The sequence below is a fragment of the Puccinia triticina genome, chromosome 9A, assembly GCF_026914185.1.
Source record: "Puccinia triticina chromosome 9A, complete sequence".
Lineage (NCBI taxonomy): Eukaryota > Fungi > Basidiomycota > Pucciniomycetes > Pucciniales > Pucciniaceae > Puccinia > Puccinia triticina.
Window position 1 is genome coordinate 1487775 of NC_070566.1, and position 14637 is coordinate 1502411.

The following is a 14637-nucleotide window of genomic DNA, read 5'->3' on the forward strand; positions in this document are numbered from 1 at the left end:
TCGGTCTTCGTCTGCAGTAGTTTTCGTCTTTTTTTTCAGTGAGTTCGCAATTCTTGCCAAGGACAATCCGGTCTGGCTAAGGCAGTTTGTCAAGATATTTAACTGGTCGACCTCATGACGACTCGCTGGGGAAACCGGTTTGCTGTTCTGGAAAGCCATCACGGCGAAGACGACGAGCCCGAATCGCCCAAGAACAAGAACAAGGAGAGCAAGAGCGTCCTGCCGGGATCGCCCAAGAAAGCCATCAACGAACAAGGTCGATCGAGCTCAGTCTCGAGGAACAAGCAAACCGGACAGCCGAAGAACAAGATGGCCACCCGGCCGGTCGAAGTTTCAGATCAGATGGCCGTCGGTCTGCGCGGCCGAAACACCGCCCCGACCCAATCTGATGACGATTTACTCGAGAAAGGCGCCGGGAAAGCCAGCACCCCTCCTCCTACCTCCGAAAAAAATCACGCCCGAGTCGCTAAGAAAAAGTCCAAAAATCTCATCAAACTCTCCAAAAGGGATGCCAAACTTTCCGAACCCCATCCCCCCGCGCCATCCATGGCCGCCCTTTCGTCGAAGGATAAACGGGCAATGGCCCTCTTGGTCGTCTTGTGTAAGTCATTTCTCCAACTTGCTCTCACTCTCTTCGCCACTTTCCTTTCTTTTTCTTTTCTTCATCAATACGCGCAATCTGATTGATTCCTCATTTTAGATATGCTTCAGGGTATCCCCGTCGGTCTGGCGTTTGGATCGGTCCCATTCTTACTGCGAGCACGATTGTCATACACACAAATCGGGCTGTTCTCGCTGGCCTCATATCCGTACTCGTTGAAGCTTCTATGGTCGCCGATCGTCGACTCGTGCTACTTCCCTAGCATCGGCCGACGAAAATCCTGGATCATCCCCGTCCAGGCCCTTGTTGGTGTCACCCTATGGTGGCTAGGCGACCACGTCAGCGTCCTCATGGATGCTGAGATCCCTGACGTCAAAACCTTAACCGTCCTGTTTTTCACTCTCGTCATGTTTGCGGCTACTCAAGACATTGCTGTCGATGGCTGGGCTTTAGAATTACTCTCTCAGGACAATCTATCCTATGCATCAACCGCACAAACCGTAGGATTGAACATAGGATGTCAGTAATTTTTCTTTTTTTTTAAAAAAAAAAAAAAAACATCAATCTCTAACTAGTCGACTGACTTTTTTTTTTGTGGTAGACTTCCTCTCGTTCACCGTCTTTCTGGCTTTCAATAGTCTTGAATTTAGTAACAATCGATGCCGGAGCTTGTTCGGCTTCCCCATCCAAGATTATCATGACGCTATCGGGTTACTTGAAGTTCGGGGGCGTCTGCTTCATACTAGTGACCCTATACCTAAGTTTCTTTCAAACCGAGGATCCGGTCGATAAAGACTCGCCAGAATCTAACATGGATGTCAAGAAGGTTTACCAGATCATGTATGAGATTTGCAAGTTAAAACACGTCCAAAGCTTCATCCTTCTACACTGTATCGCCAAGTTGGGTGTCAGTGTCAATGACGCTGCGACCAGTCTGAAACTTCTCGAGAAAGGCTTGAGTAAAGAGGATATGGCACTCAGCGTCCTCATCGATTTTCCATTCCAAATCTTCTTGGGTTACTTTGCTGCGAAATGGAGCAGCGGAGATAAACCCTTGCAGCCGGTGAGTGGCCTTGGGACCTTCCCAACCAGTGCATTATCTCACTTATACCACCTGCTTACACGTCCTCTTTCGTTATTTTTAACCAGTGGATCTGGGCCATGTGGTTTAGATTGGCCTTCAGCGCATGGAATGTCGGACTGGTCTACTTTTTTCCCGAGGCTAAACCACTCTCAAACTCATATTTCATACTGGTGATTGCCTCTACGGTCATGTCAAGTTTTGCTAGGTATGCTATTGTTATCCTGAATCCACACTTGGTGATTCTTCCTAACCCGTCTCTTTCATACCACTTTTAAAGCACCGTCCAATTTGTCGGGATATCAGCCTTCCACACTCAAATTGCAGACCCCCTGATCGGAGGCACTTATATGACCGTAAGCTGGCTCGCCAAGCACAACAACTGCCGTGAGATCGCGTGTCCTCATTCATTTTATCTTTCCCGCTCTTCTCCCTGCCTCTCAGTTACTCAATACCGTCTCCAACCTCGGAGGGACTTGGCCCAAGTACTTTGTCCTGAAGGGCGTCGACTTCTTCACCGAGGCAAATTGTTTGATTCCGAATGCCAATAGTACTCAACGGGAGATCGACGGTAAGTGACGGAAATTGACGCAAACAAAAAACTGGGATAGATGATTTTGCCGGGTATCATGTCCTTCTCTGGATAAGGCTGAAATATTCTTGTTTTTTCGTGTGAAACAGGTAAAGAATGTGTCTCGGATTTGGGCAAAGCCAAATGCACAGATTTTCACGGAAACTGTCATACGACGAAGGACGGCTACTACATCATGCAGGCTATTTGTATCACACTTGGCGCGCTCCTCTTACTACTTGTGATCGGTCCGGCCTCAAGAAAACTGGGTGGTTTGTCACAGTTCTCTCTTGTCTCTCTTCTTCATTTCTTGACTGATCAAATTCAAGTCTCACTCTTTTCTTGTGTTCTATCCACGATACTCGAAATTGATTTAGCACTCCCTGCACGCGCATGGCACGTCCGGAAAGCGTTGTGATCTGGAATGTCAGTGTCAGGAAAAAGCTTCCTTTGCATACGTAGAATACATAGAGAGATACGAACCATTCCTCTGTCTTCTATTCACGTGATGTGTTTTGATCAACTGTGTAAACCCTTTTTTTCTCTCTTTTCTGCTTGTCTGCGCTTCTGAGCCTCTAGGAATTGAATAAACTTGCTAGATCATCCCCGTACTTCTGGTTGGCTCTCAGAATTGACCTAGGGGCACCATGCTTTTTGTATTCATGGGGACTGTTAAGACCTGGCACCTTCTCTTCATAAGCTCCCAAAATCTTGCGTGCAGTAGGGGTGTTCAAAGTTGACTTGCATAAAATCATAACACCATAAAATCATAAAATTTTAGGGTCAGCCTAAATGCACTCCAAACACTGAAAAAAACTCAAGAAACTGCTGCCAGTTGACATGCAATATTACAAAGGCGCCTTTGTAATATTGCAGGTCAACTGGCAGCAGTTTCTTGAGTTTTTTTTTTTCAGTGAAAAATATCCCAAAAGCACTCCAAAAGTGGGTAGAGATTGTCAATTGGTATCCGTTTGGCGGTGCCCAGCACCGCGGTGCGGTGCTAGGTACCTGGTTTTGGCTGGAAAAGTGGTGTGGGACCCGGGTACTGCCCCAAGTACCACTTGCCCCCGCTGGTGCAATCATCAAGGGGAGTAACAACTCATCTCAATGACCAGTGTGTCCTGGTTGTTGAGGGGAGTGCCCTCAATGACCATGACCAACCTTTTGATGAGCGGAACAGGTTGTTCATCAAGAGTAGAGATGGTCACTTTGAACCTGCTGCGGGTATCCACTATCCGCTGGCAGGTACCCAACCAGCGGATGCGGATGTGGATTTCTAAGATCCTGGGGAAAAATACAGCAGATACCCAGGTATACGGATGGGTATCTGCTGGATTTTGGGTATGTGAGCCGGAGCTGCGCAGCACAAAATCTCTGTGCCGGCTTAGCATCTCCAATGGACTTGCAATTAGCAGGTCGGGCGAGTTTTTGGGGTCCAACGCACTTGCAATCCAAATTTCCAAACACCTCCTGATAGGATGATCAGGCATCAATGCCCATGACTTGTGTGGTGGTTAAGTTTGGCGCAGGGCACCAAAAGTGACCAACAAGGTTTGGGTGCACGGGGGTGGTGCAGGATCTTCAAGTGGCGGAGGCAGAGCACATAAGCTGGGCCCGGAGCGTGTGGAGCGGAGCGGGCTTGCTGAGTCCAGCGCAGACTATCTGGAGCGGCGTGGCAATTGGGGGAAGCCGTTGCAGCTGAAGCGGGCTACATTAGCGGACGTAGCTGGGGCGGAGGCGGCATGTGGGATCCCAACACCGGAGGCTAGACAGGGGCATGCATGATGGATGATCAGGAGTTTGGCGGCTGTCTGCGGCAAGAGTGGAGGTGCAGATGAAAACGTGGGAGCAGAGGCATGCAGCGTGATTGGGATGGGATGAGGATTTCTATTTGTTATTTCTTTTTCTATTGGTTTATGGCATGCGGCGGAGTTTTCTCTTGGTTCATTATCTATAGCGGAGAGGTTGAGATTGGTCTATATAAGGAGGAGGTGTTTTCTCCCTGCAGGGGATTGGATCAAGCTATCTTCCATGGACTTTTGTTTTATTATATTGCGGATTCTTACTTGCTTTTTTTCTGCGGATTGTGATTGTGGATGGATTTATTATGGTTTATTATGGCTACTTCTTGCGGTGTTTTGTGTTTTTTTGTGGTGTTTTGCAGAATTTGCTTTACTATTTCAATGTATTACCATTATTATTTTGCTTCACGGGTTATTATTCTTCTGCAGAGTTATTTTACACTTATTCTACGCTGAGTTTGGAGTTTCCCTCAACTACTTGGGAATTCCCTGCATAGAAGAAGGTCTGCTCCGGTCATTTCTTACCAGACATCCACCCTCTTCTACCACATCAGTCATTCATAGGATGACCGGGCATCAATGCCCATGACCATTCATTGAGGCTAATGACCGGGCATCAAGACCTGTCACCAACTCCGTTCAACCACAATTCTGCCAAGTCCGTGTTTTGAGGGGCGGGTATCCACAGATACACCAGGGGAGATATGTTCCCACTCCCCAGGGAGTGCCTTACCGTAACTTTTTTCCATAACTGTGCTGGAGGCCTTTGGTAAAGAAATATTGAATAGGTATGAACAAGACTGGAAGTCAGCTTGAAATCAGTTGGAAATCATCCTGAAATAAACCATAACTTGCCAAGGAATAATCCAGAACTCATCTGGAATTCATCCAGAACTCATCCAAAATATAGGTCTTTCTTGGCTCCATGACCAGTGTGTCCTTTTCATGGGGATGTGAAATGCGCAGTATGTCATATTGTCCCCCTCATGTACTCGCGTACATCAGGGGGACAATTGGGGTCTCAACACAAAGTTTTTACTTTTCATGTGGCTGTGAAAGGCCCATCCTGTGATATTTCCACCTCAATGTACGCGCGTACATTAGGGTGACTATTAGCAAAGTGCAAAAAAGTTCACTTGCATGTGCACATGTGGATTTTGAAAAGCAAAAAAAAAAACAAAAAAACATGCAATCATTTTTGTGAAGAGGCCAGGATATGTGGCCAAACTGGGGTGGCACTGAAATCCAACCTTGACTTACCTCAGACTTTCACCCCAATACAATAGTTTATCACCATTTTTTTAGCCAAATTCAAATTAATTACAGCATTTCCAAGAAAATGGGTTTCACTAATTTTACTGCAACATTACCACATTCCAAAATTCTAAACCCAATAATACCAAGTTGACTTTTACTTGAATTTTGTACATGAGGGCATATAATGTCAATGACAAGAAACTCATTTTTTTTACAGGATTACATTCAAGAATGGCAATTTTGCTTTCCTATCCTTTGACATCATCAAACAGGAGCAATTGATGAGTTGGACTTGGTTGAAATATCATTTCATCATATTTTTTCCTCTAGTTGTACCTAGAAAACAAAAGAATTCTACACGACATTGTGTTGACTCCCAAATCAATTCTGACTGACTTTTGACTCATTTCTGCATCCACTTCAATTCTTTTAGGGATGAGTGTTACTGATGCACATCAGGCTCATATCCAACCAAAACTCACATCAAATTCAGCTTTGGCACTCCCTGGGGAGTGGGAACATATCTCCCCTGGTGATACCTGCCCAGGCCAGCAGGTATCCGCCTTTGGATGTGGATGTCCGGAATCAGCAAAAACATACAGCGGGTATCCAAACACGCGGGGGTACCCAGTATCCGCCTTTGGATGTGGATGTCCAGAATCAGCAAAAACGTCCGGCGGGTACCCAGATGCAAAGTGACCATCTCTAATCAAGAGATCCTCCCCTCAATGACTGACCTGTTCTGGTCATCAAGGGGAGGAACTTATCCATCCCAGTCATCAAGGCCACCTCTTGATGACCTGTTGGATGAAAAAGAGCCAGTTGTACCCACGGTGCCTGCCTTAAGTACCATTGGTACCCACCAGGCAGTACCTAACTTAACACAAGTCTTGCTTTTGACTCTGTGGAGGGCCTGAGTGTAGCCTGGGCTGGCGTGAAGCGCCCCTTGCGCAAAGCGCAAGCCTCTGAAGGAGGGACATGTGACTATGTAATGTCAAAAATTTGGCCCAAAAGCTTGAAGCGCTTTTGCAGGGAAAAACTTGCCCTCAAAATTTCCCCACCTTACTGGAGGGAATTCATTCAGCCAAAAGGCCTGTTTTTTCTCCATCTTTCTGTGCTAGACAGATCATCTGTCTACCATCTGTCACAGATGGCTAGGGGTTGTCAACTTCTCTGTCAATAAATTATTGAAGTTTTCATTTTCCTGTGTGTTTGTACTACCTGAGTAACTGTATGGATCTGTGGCTGATATGCCCCCTGTGCCAATGGAACAAGGTGCCTTTGAGAAAGACCCTCACACCAGGGAATGGATACCATTAGCCCAAAATATGACAAAAAAAAAGTTATGGCTATAAAGCCAAGATGCTAGAGTACATACCAAAGTTCATGGCATTTTAATTGGCTTGATGGTTTGGGAGTTACAAGTGTCTGAGTTGCAAAAAGGCAAAAAAAGCCACAGCTCTCAGGCCACAGCTGGGACTTTACTCACAAGGGCCACAGCTGGGACTTTACTCACAAGGGCCACAGCTGGGACTTTACTCACAAGCCCCTCTTTCAGGGGCTTGCTTGGCATGCCGGGTCCCCCAGCCTCTGAAACGAGGGGATTGTGCTAAGCTAGGCAGTGCCAGGTCTGGTTTTTTTGAAAAAGAAAAATGTGCAGGTAATGGCGGTGCAACTCTAACTTAACTGAGTCCCTCTATTGGAGGGGGGACGCCGTCCCGCAGGGACCCTCCATTTGCTCCAAGGAGGGAATCAGCTAAGTTAGGGTGCAACCAAACTTAGCTAAGTCCAAGGGTTGAGGCGCAAAGCGCCTCCACCGGAGGGACTTATGCGGTATTGGTGATTCAGGCCTGAGAGGAATGGCCAAAAACGCTATTTTCAACAAATGTTGCAATAGCTCCCTTACCTCCGAAGATTTCACCAATATTTTTGGATATTAAGAAAGCCCTGCATCTTGGCTAATTTTTGATGCTCATCATCCAATTTCATCATTCCTTGCTCATAATAACACATTGAAGTTGGTGGGTTGTAAAAGCCAAGCCTGAGGTCCGTAAAACATCATTTTAGTGTAAATCCATACGCTTTCCTCGAGAAAAAAATGACAGGTATCCAGGACTGATGTCCAGCCTTGCCAACCAACTGCGTGAGGAAATGCATTTGGGCCTGTTCACTCAAGATTCCGAGGGAGCTCATTTGAAAAACAATTATACCTCGACTGTTTTTGCCAGCATGAAGTTTTTTTTACTACATGCCTTGTATCTTGGGTTTGGGAAGAAGAAAAATGTACACAAAGGTGGCAGGAGATAGCCAGGCATCTCAAGAGTCTTAAATGTAGAGGGTGATTACACCAAGGCAGCACTGTGCAGGGGCCTTAGCATAAAAAGGTAAGGATTATTGTCATTTCTCTCAGGCAAATTTCACCGATAAGGCATAAGTCCCTCCCAGAGGGAGGCCTTTGGCCTCCCTCGGGAGGGACTTAGTTAAGTTTGGGGTGCAACTGGTTCCTCCCGGGTCCATTTCAACTGTATGGTGTGTGCACTCCATTGATTGTTGGAGTACAGACTAACATACTACCAGTCGGAGTGCAGAACCAAGGACTCAAGATTCTTTGGAGTGCACCACAAAGAACTCCAGTGGCCAGAAAATGTAATGAGTCCCCATGAGTCTCAATCCATAAGATTGTAGTGACCCCCAGCACTCCATTCCTGATATTGCTCCTCCCCAAAAGGGGAGTGCAGTACTGGGAACTCCAGCCAGAGCTGGAGTCCTATACTTGAACCCCATACCTGTGCCTTTGACTGGTCGGATGTCTGGCAATCAAGCAGGGTATACTGCACACCCCACTGGATGTCTGGCCATCCAGCGGGCTATGACACACCCCACTCGATGCCAGCTGCCATCTCCATGACCGGTACAGACCGGCATCGAGGGGACTCACACCTTTTCGATGATTGGCGCGGACCGGTCATTGAGTTGAGTCACACCTCTCGATGACCGGTCTGTATAGTTTTGTCATTCAGGAGCTATGTATGTATTTGCTTGCATCCCCCTGTGTTCCCTTTTTCCTCAGCTTCTTACACACAGGACTCAATGGCCCTCTTCACACTGATCAGCCTCAGGTGATTCGCGCCGTGTGAAGCCGGGTTGATGATTGGTATCGGCGTGCCCGTGGGATCCTGCATCCAAAAGGGGTGGCGCCCACCAAACCTTATTCAACACTTTCTGAGAACACGTAAGCGAAGACAAGGTTGCGCTGGGTTGCGCTCCTGATTTCGCCCTCAGCAGAACGTGAGCATAATCCCCTAACGAGCCGAGCCTGCTACGGCCAGATACATCTCACTGCTCAGGAACTTCGACCGCGGACACAATGGCTTCTCATTCGGAGGTCCAGCAGAGCATGGAGGATCGCGTTGAAGACTGGAAGAGTGAACTGCCTAGCCCGGATCCAATCCCATCCTGGTGGATGAAAGATTGCAAGAGTCCGCTCGCATCGCATGGCCAGTACGACCGACTACCCGACCGATCAGCCAAGAACACTATCATAACTATCATCGGCACTGGCATCACCGGCATCAGTTGTGCACAACTTGGTCAACCATGTATCAACCGACCAGGCTCGCGATCGTCTCAAACCCAAGGAGAATCCATTGAAGATTGTCTTGGTGGAGGCCAGGGAGTTTTGCAGCGGAGCAACTGGTCAGCCCCACTCTGGATTATTATTTGGTTCTTATTCCATCCGGAATTCCGTCACAAGTAACACCTGACTTGCAAGATGAACCCAACAGGTCGGAACGGGGGGCACCTGACCGCCTCCGCAATCTTGGCCACCAAAACGAGATCAGAGAAATTCTCGGCTGCAGAGGCAATCAGGGCCGTCAAACTAGAGCTCAAATCGGTCAAAGATTTGCTAGATCTAATCCACTCTAACTGTTGGAAAGATGATGTAGATCTAGTGCAAGGCGGGAATGTGCACATATTCGATAATCATAAAGAACAGGCCCAGCAGATGGATGAGCTCGAATTCGCCAACTCACTTGGTCTCGATTTGTCTGGCTTACATTGGCTCGATCGAAAGGCTGCAGTTCAAGTGAGATGATGTTTCATGTCCATTCATAACCCAAGCACCCAGAGACTGAATGTTCATGCTCTTCTGGGTGAACCACCACCAATATTGCAGGATTATGGCTTACGGGATTCATTGGTCGGGGCACTAAGGATCCCTGCAAACAACGTGGGTACAACCTGATGGCCTAACAAGACATGACAGCGCTCTTGCTGATCGCATTTACTACATGCATGGCTCCATACACCCAGCTGTTCCCTTCAAAGTTGATTACAAAAATCCACAACCTCATCCAATCGAAAGCGTCGTTGATTGATGGGCTCAGCGTTGAACTTTTCACCCACACACCCGTCCTGAAAATTGAGCACATGGCCGTCGGGAACCCCAACTGGATGGTTCACACTTCGAGGGGCGAATTCGAATCGTATTTATGATCTTCCCTATAAACAATTTTCTAGACCCTTTGACATTAGCTGAGACTCTTGGGTTAATGTGTATATTAGGAGGTACGTTGTCCATGCAACCAACGCCTACGCCAGTTACCTTTTACCTCAGTTGAGGGCTAATCTCGAGCACGCCATTGTGCCTACTCGCGCCCAAGTGATAGCCGTCCAACCAAAATCATACAGTCGGTCACAAATCTGGACAAACGGATTTAGCGCCAACGGAGGCTTTGATTACCTATTCCAAAGACCAGTTAAGGATGCAGACAAGCAAAACGCTAATCTTCGAAACCCAGTAGTTATTCTAGGTGGCGGGAGAAACCATGCACCACCGCCATTTGAATGGGGGATTGGGGATGATTCAAGTTTGAATGACCAAGTTGGGAAGTATCTTCGGTCATTCTTACCTCTATGGTTTCCCAGTTATTATAGGAACATGGACGACGGTGATGTGGTCCATGAGTGGCCTGGAATCATGGGATTCACAAAAGGTAGAGTGGTGTCAGGTGACGCGGAAAAGGTCACGGGCCCTAGAGCTGAGAAAGGTCATACTTACCTTTTCGACAGATAGCGATCCGATTGTCGGGCCACTGGTTGAAAATGGGAACAAAGTTGATGGCCAATTCATCGCGGCTGGCTATTCTGGACACGGCATGAGTCGAGCACCAGGATGGTGAGAATCACTCGAAGCTCACAGTTTGACTCGCTGAATGACTAGCTGTTGATCAATCGAATTGACTGCCCGGATTTGAAAATTGATCCAGTGCTGAAGTGGTAGCCTCGATGATATTTTCAGAGTTGATGAATGAAGAATGGACTGTCCCAGATTGGTTTCCTACTCATTACCTGACAATCAAGCCTTGATTCAAAAAATGGTGCGTCGTTGACAAAAATACATCACTTGGCTGGAACAGCAAAACAGTCCTATAGAGATAGATTAGCATGCCAGGCTCAAGAACCCCTTGGATTTAGGATTCTTTATCTTTGGCTCCAAGTTATTCCGGATAAGTAGTAATAAGTAGGTTCAGCTGTGATAAAAACCATCAACACAATTTTTCTCCCTGTAAACATAATGATCTGTCTCACAATCTATCAGGTTCAATCCCCTCAACATTTGCTCAGAATCCAAATTTCACTTCTTCTAGCTTGGAGATCCATTCTGCTTGTCCAGCTTCGGAGCCGTTCCCGTTTGGATCAACCCTCATGAAGCTTGGTTTTGGAGGTTGTGTCATGATTATTCTCCGCAATATTTTATAGGTGTTCCACGCCTTCATTTAACCAAACTTTGAGTCGGTGGATTTCTCAAATGGAAGAAAACAGTTTCTTTCAATGTAACTATACTGCTGTAGATCTATGAGCTCTATGAGGGTTGTTCAATTGTTTTACATAGGAATATCAAGCTCCGGTAGCTTGGTCATTTTTTTTTTGAAACCGGAGTGTCCATTTACAAATGAGCCAAGAAATCAAGAGGGTGGAATAAGGATGTAAGAAGCCTTTCCTGAATCGAACAGCAGCATAAGACGACGAATCCGAAAGTCCAAGATTGTCCGTAAGAAACAGCGATTCCAACAGAACAGCTGAGACTGCCCAGAAAGTTTCGAATCAAGTACTGTTTTAGTTTGGTTGATCCAAGTTGATCCATATCGATGCCGGCGATTTCATCAAACATCCCCGAAATATCGTATCCCAAATGAGTTCTGACTGCGTGAACAAGCTTGGATGAATAGATGTTCTGGGCTGGGGAAAATAGCTGGGGAGGAGGGCGAGTTCCGTAGGAGTTTTGGAAGATCATGATCGTAACATATAATACTATTCCGGGTGAAAACGAGATGATAATTGCTCGTATGGAATTGAGGATGTCCTGTTTGTTTGGATCTTGGCAGTGGTATCTTCCTCCACAATTGACGAATCTCGAGATTATTGCGGCAGTAAATATCAAGTTGAAGATGTGGAATAGCAGACCTTTTATCAAATCAAACAAACGATCAGAACAACGAAGATCACAGAATCAGAACTTCATTCAAATTCTGAACAAAATATCAAAAGGATTCAAGTGTGCATACCGAGGAGTTTTAGTAATATCCGCTTGATCGGGTTCGAATTGAGAAATAAATCACCGGGATACAAATCGTCCAGTGCTTGAAAACCTGTGAAGAGATGACAATCGGTTTTATGCAGATGTCAGAGCAGGCTGCACAATTCAATCGGCCAGGAGTTTAAAACAATCAAAAAAAGTGATAATCATTACTCAACTTGATTCCAAGATTAGAATCAACCCATAAATCAGGAAAGATAATTTCAAATGGACTCGATTAAAAACTTTAAGATTACCATGGCCAGCTGGTTCAGATCTTGATGGATTGGCGTCATCTTGAATCGAAGTAGCAGGTGGTACCGGTGGTGAGGGAAGCTGAGAATTGAATGACTGATACGAATGATTGGTGTTGAATAATAGGTGGTAGTACACTTGAGGTTTCAACAGAAATAGATCCAAGATCAAGATTATTGAAGACTGCTCGATGTATGGATCAGTAAATTTTTTACAATTCGACTGTCGTCTCGATCGAACATTTTGATTGCGCCAATTTTTCGATATAAATCGAAGAAAACCAATGAAACAAAAGGGCATAAAGACGGACATAGTATCAGTCTCAACCCATCACACAGTAAGGTATAAACCGCAGAACAGACGACATGCAAGATACTTCAAAAGACGTATCCTGGGAATAAAGGCAGGTCAACAACCCACGCAAATTTCCAGAACGAAATTGTCTTGACCGTATTCGGTGAACAGGTATTTGACTGGGATTCCACAGGTTACACATCGATTGGATGGCATCGTCAATCCCCTGGGTACTTGGAAGTTGCAGAGAGGTAAAGGTGTAACCCGGGGTTCGGGACGGGTGGACATACCCATCCCGACGCCCGTATCCGAATTCACCCGGGTGGACACCGAACCACCCGGGTGTTTAGGTTTTATTTTTGTCAGTCGCAGCCAGCCGGTGCCTGGTGGCATCATCATTCATGTTCTGACCCCTCCAAACATAGCTAGCATGAAGAGAAAGCGGAACACAAGCAGAACTAGCCAGCCTAGCAAAGCTCCAGACAGAAGCAAGATTGATTTTTTTTGATTCTGAGTTCTATGAACCTACCGGTCCGGACGACTCAATTGATGCCGAGATCAAGCGGTATCTCAAAGAAGACCCCAAACCTAAAGGAACGAATCTTCTTGCTTACTGGCGAATTCAACAGCAATCCTTCCCGATCTTGGCCAGAATGGCTCGATGTTACCTTGCTATCCCCGCTACAAGTGCGTCGTCGGAGAGGGTGTTTTCCAAAGGCCGGCGGGTCTGTTCTTGGTCGCGCTTGTCCCTTGCCCCTGGAACCGTTGAACAACTGCTTTGTATTATGCTTTGTATTAAAGACTGGTACCAGTCTTTTGATGGGCTTATTTAATTTTTTTTCTCATTTCTTCTCCTGCCTCACTCGACGGTTCAGCACCAGTAGTACCCCAGCACAATACAACTCAAGATGACAACTTGCAAATTGGTCACAATACAGAATATAACCTCCAAATTGTCACAAGCAAGCAGAGATGAGCTTGTTCATGCCCTGTTCCTCCCCCGATATAAGATGCACAACCACCCTGGTGTTCGGGTGGTTCCAAAGGCTCATCCCGTGAACCGACACCCGGGTGGTACCACCCGTGAAAACACCCGGGGCACGGGGTTTGGGTTACACCTTTACAGAGAGGTCCCGGTACGTTTTGAAATTGGATGGTTGGATTGTTAATGTCATTTGGGAGATCAAGCTTGTCGATTGATCACATGGTTTGCTTCTTGAGTCTTCAGACCTCCGGTGTGTGACATTGGCCCGCCACGCATTTCCTTTGGGATGTCGGATGCCGAGGCCTCCCGAGGCTGCTCCAGTCAGTTCGGGGGTCCCACCAGCTCCCCGAACTTGCGAAGTTATTTGGGGTCAATTAGGACGTCGATGCTTCAACTTCATGATGGAATCCTTTTTATCTTTTGAACAAGCTGTGTACGTCACCTTGTGCTGAACTGTACCAGACTTCTTTTTAGTCCCATGCCTGCTTCATCGTCTTGCACTTTTTTTTAGAATATCAAAATGCATCCAACATGGTCCAACCAAAGTTTACCTGCTCTTATTCATAATTAATTTTTGTCCCTTTGATACACATATTGTCTTTCCCGTTAATCTTGGACCCGGCGCTCTTTTTTTATGGATTTATGCAAGAGGATTCAAAAACTTGAAATTGTGTTTCTGCCTTGGATGTCTCACGGCCTTCATGTTCCCTGTCAGGTCGGAAAGCGGCCGGGTTCTTGGTTAGCCCCTCCGTTGGAGCAGAGGGCAATGAGTTGCAAAGCTGAGAGGGTCTACAAACTGCCCTGGTTCTGAATATGAGCTCGGATTTTCACTGGCTCTACTCCAACATCATCTACTGGAGAATGGTGGCTCCGAGGGTAGTTTCCGGCGTCGGCCTTGTCTGACAGATGTCAGGATAAAACCCCGGAGAAAAAACAACTGTATGTCTTATGTCAATACCAAGTCAAGGCAAAAGAGGTGCAAGCTTTTTGGTAAAGACAATACCTGAACCAATTATAAACCAATACGTTACCTTGTGCACTTGTGATCTTTCCTGCACAAATTCAGCTTGTTTTGCGACTCCCTACTCAAGACACACTAGTCAGGGTTGATCTAGTTCCAAGAGATTTTGTTTTCTCCATGAATCTGCTGATATTAGTCCTACAGTTAAACATGTTTGAAAAACTTTCCTCCTCTGAAGAATTTTTTCTTT

General features: G+C 46.3%; 3 protein-coding genes across 3 annotated transcripts; 2 read left to right on the forward strand and 1 right to left on the reverse strand.

Moving 5' to 3' along the window:
* Positions 1 to 114: 114 nt before the first annotated feature.
* On the forward strand, positions 115 to 2671 carry PtA15_9A153 (uncharacterized protein; the record flags this gene model as incomplete). Its single annotated transcript, XM_053172332.1, has 9 exons — positions 115 to 601; positions 701 to 1120; positions 1203 to 1238; positions 1348 to 1664; positions 1751 to 1890; positions 1963 to 2038; positions 2127 to 2253; positions 2364 to 2525; positions 2631 to 2671. 9 exons carry the CDS (start codon positions 115 to 117, stop codon positions 2669 to 2671), a joined length of 1806 nt encoding a protein of 601 aa, XP_053023583.1.
* Positions 2672 to 8679: 6008 nt separating this feature from the next.
* PtA15_9A154 (uncharacterized protein) lies at positions 8680 to 10682 on the forward strand (the record flags this gene model as incomplete). Its single annotated transcript, XM_053172333.1, has 8 exons — positions 8680 to 8791; positions 8889 to 9008; positions 9098 to 9399; positions 9490 to 9543; positions 9627 to 9799; positions 9879 to 10309; positions 10386 to 10491; positions 10583 to 10682. The coding sequence occupies 8 exons, from the start codon at positions 8680 to 8682 to the stop codon at positions 10680 to 10682; spliced, it is 1398 nt and encodes a 465-aa protein (XP_053023584.1).
* Positions 10683 to 11262: 580 nt separating this feature from the next.
* PtA15_9A155 (uncharacterized protein) lies at positions 11263 to 12657 on the reverse strand (the record flags this gene model as incomplete). Its single annotated transcript, XM_053172334.1, has 4 exons — positions 11263 to 11780; positions 11882 to 11965; positions 12072 to 12369; positions 12568 to 12657. The coding sequence occupies 4 exons, from the start codon at positions 12655 to 12657 to the stop codon at positions 11263 to 11265; spliced, it is 990 nt and encodes a 329-aa protein (XP_053023585.1).
* Positions 12658 to 14637: the final 1980 nt, after the last annotated feature.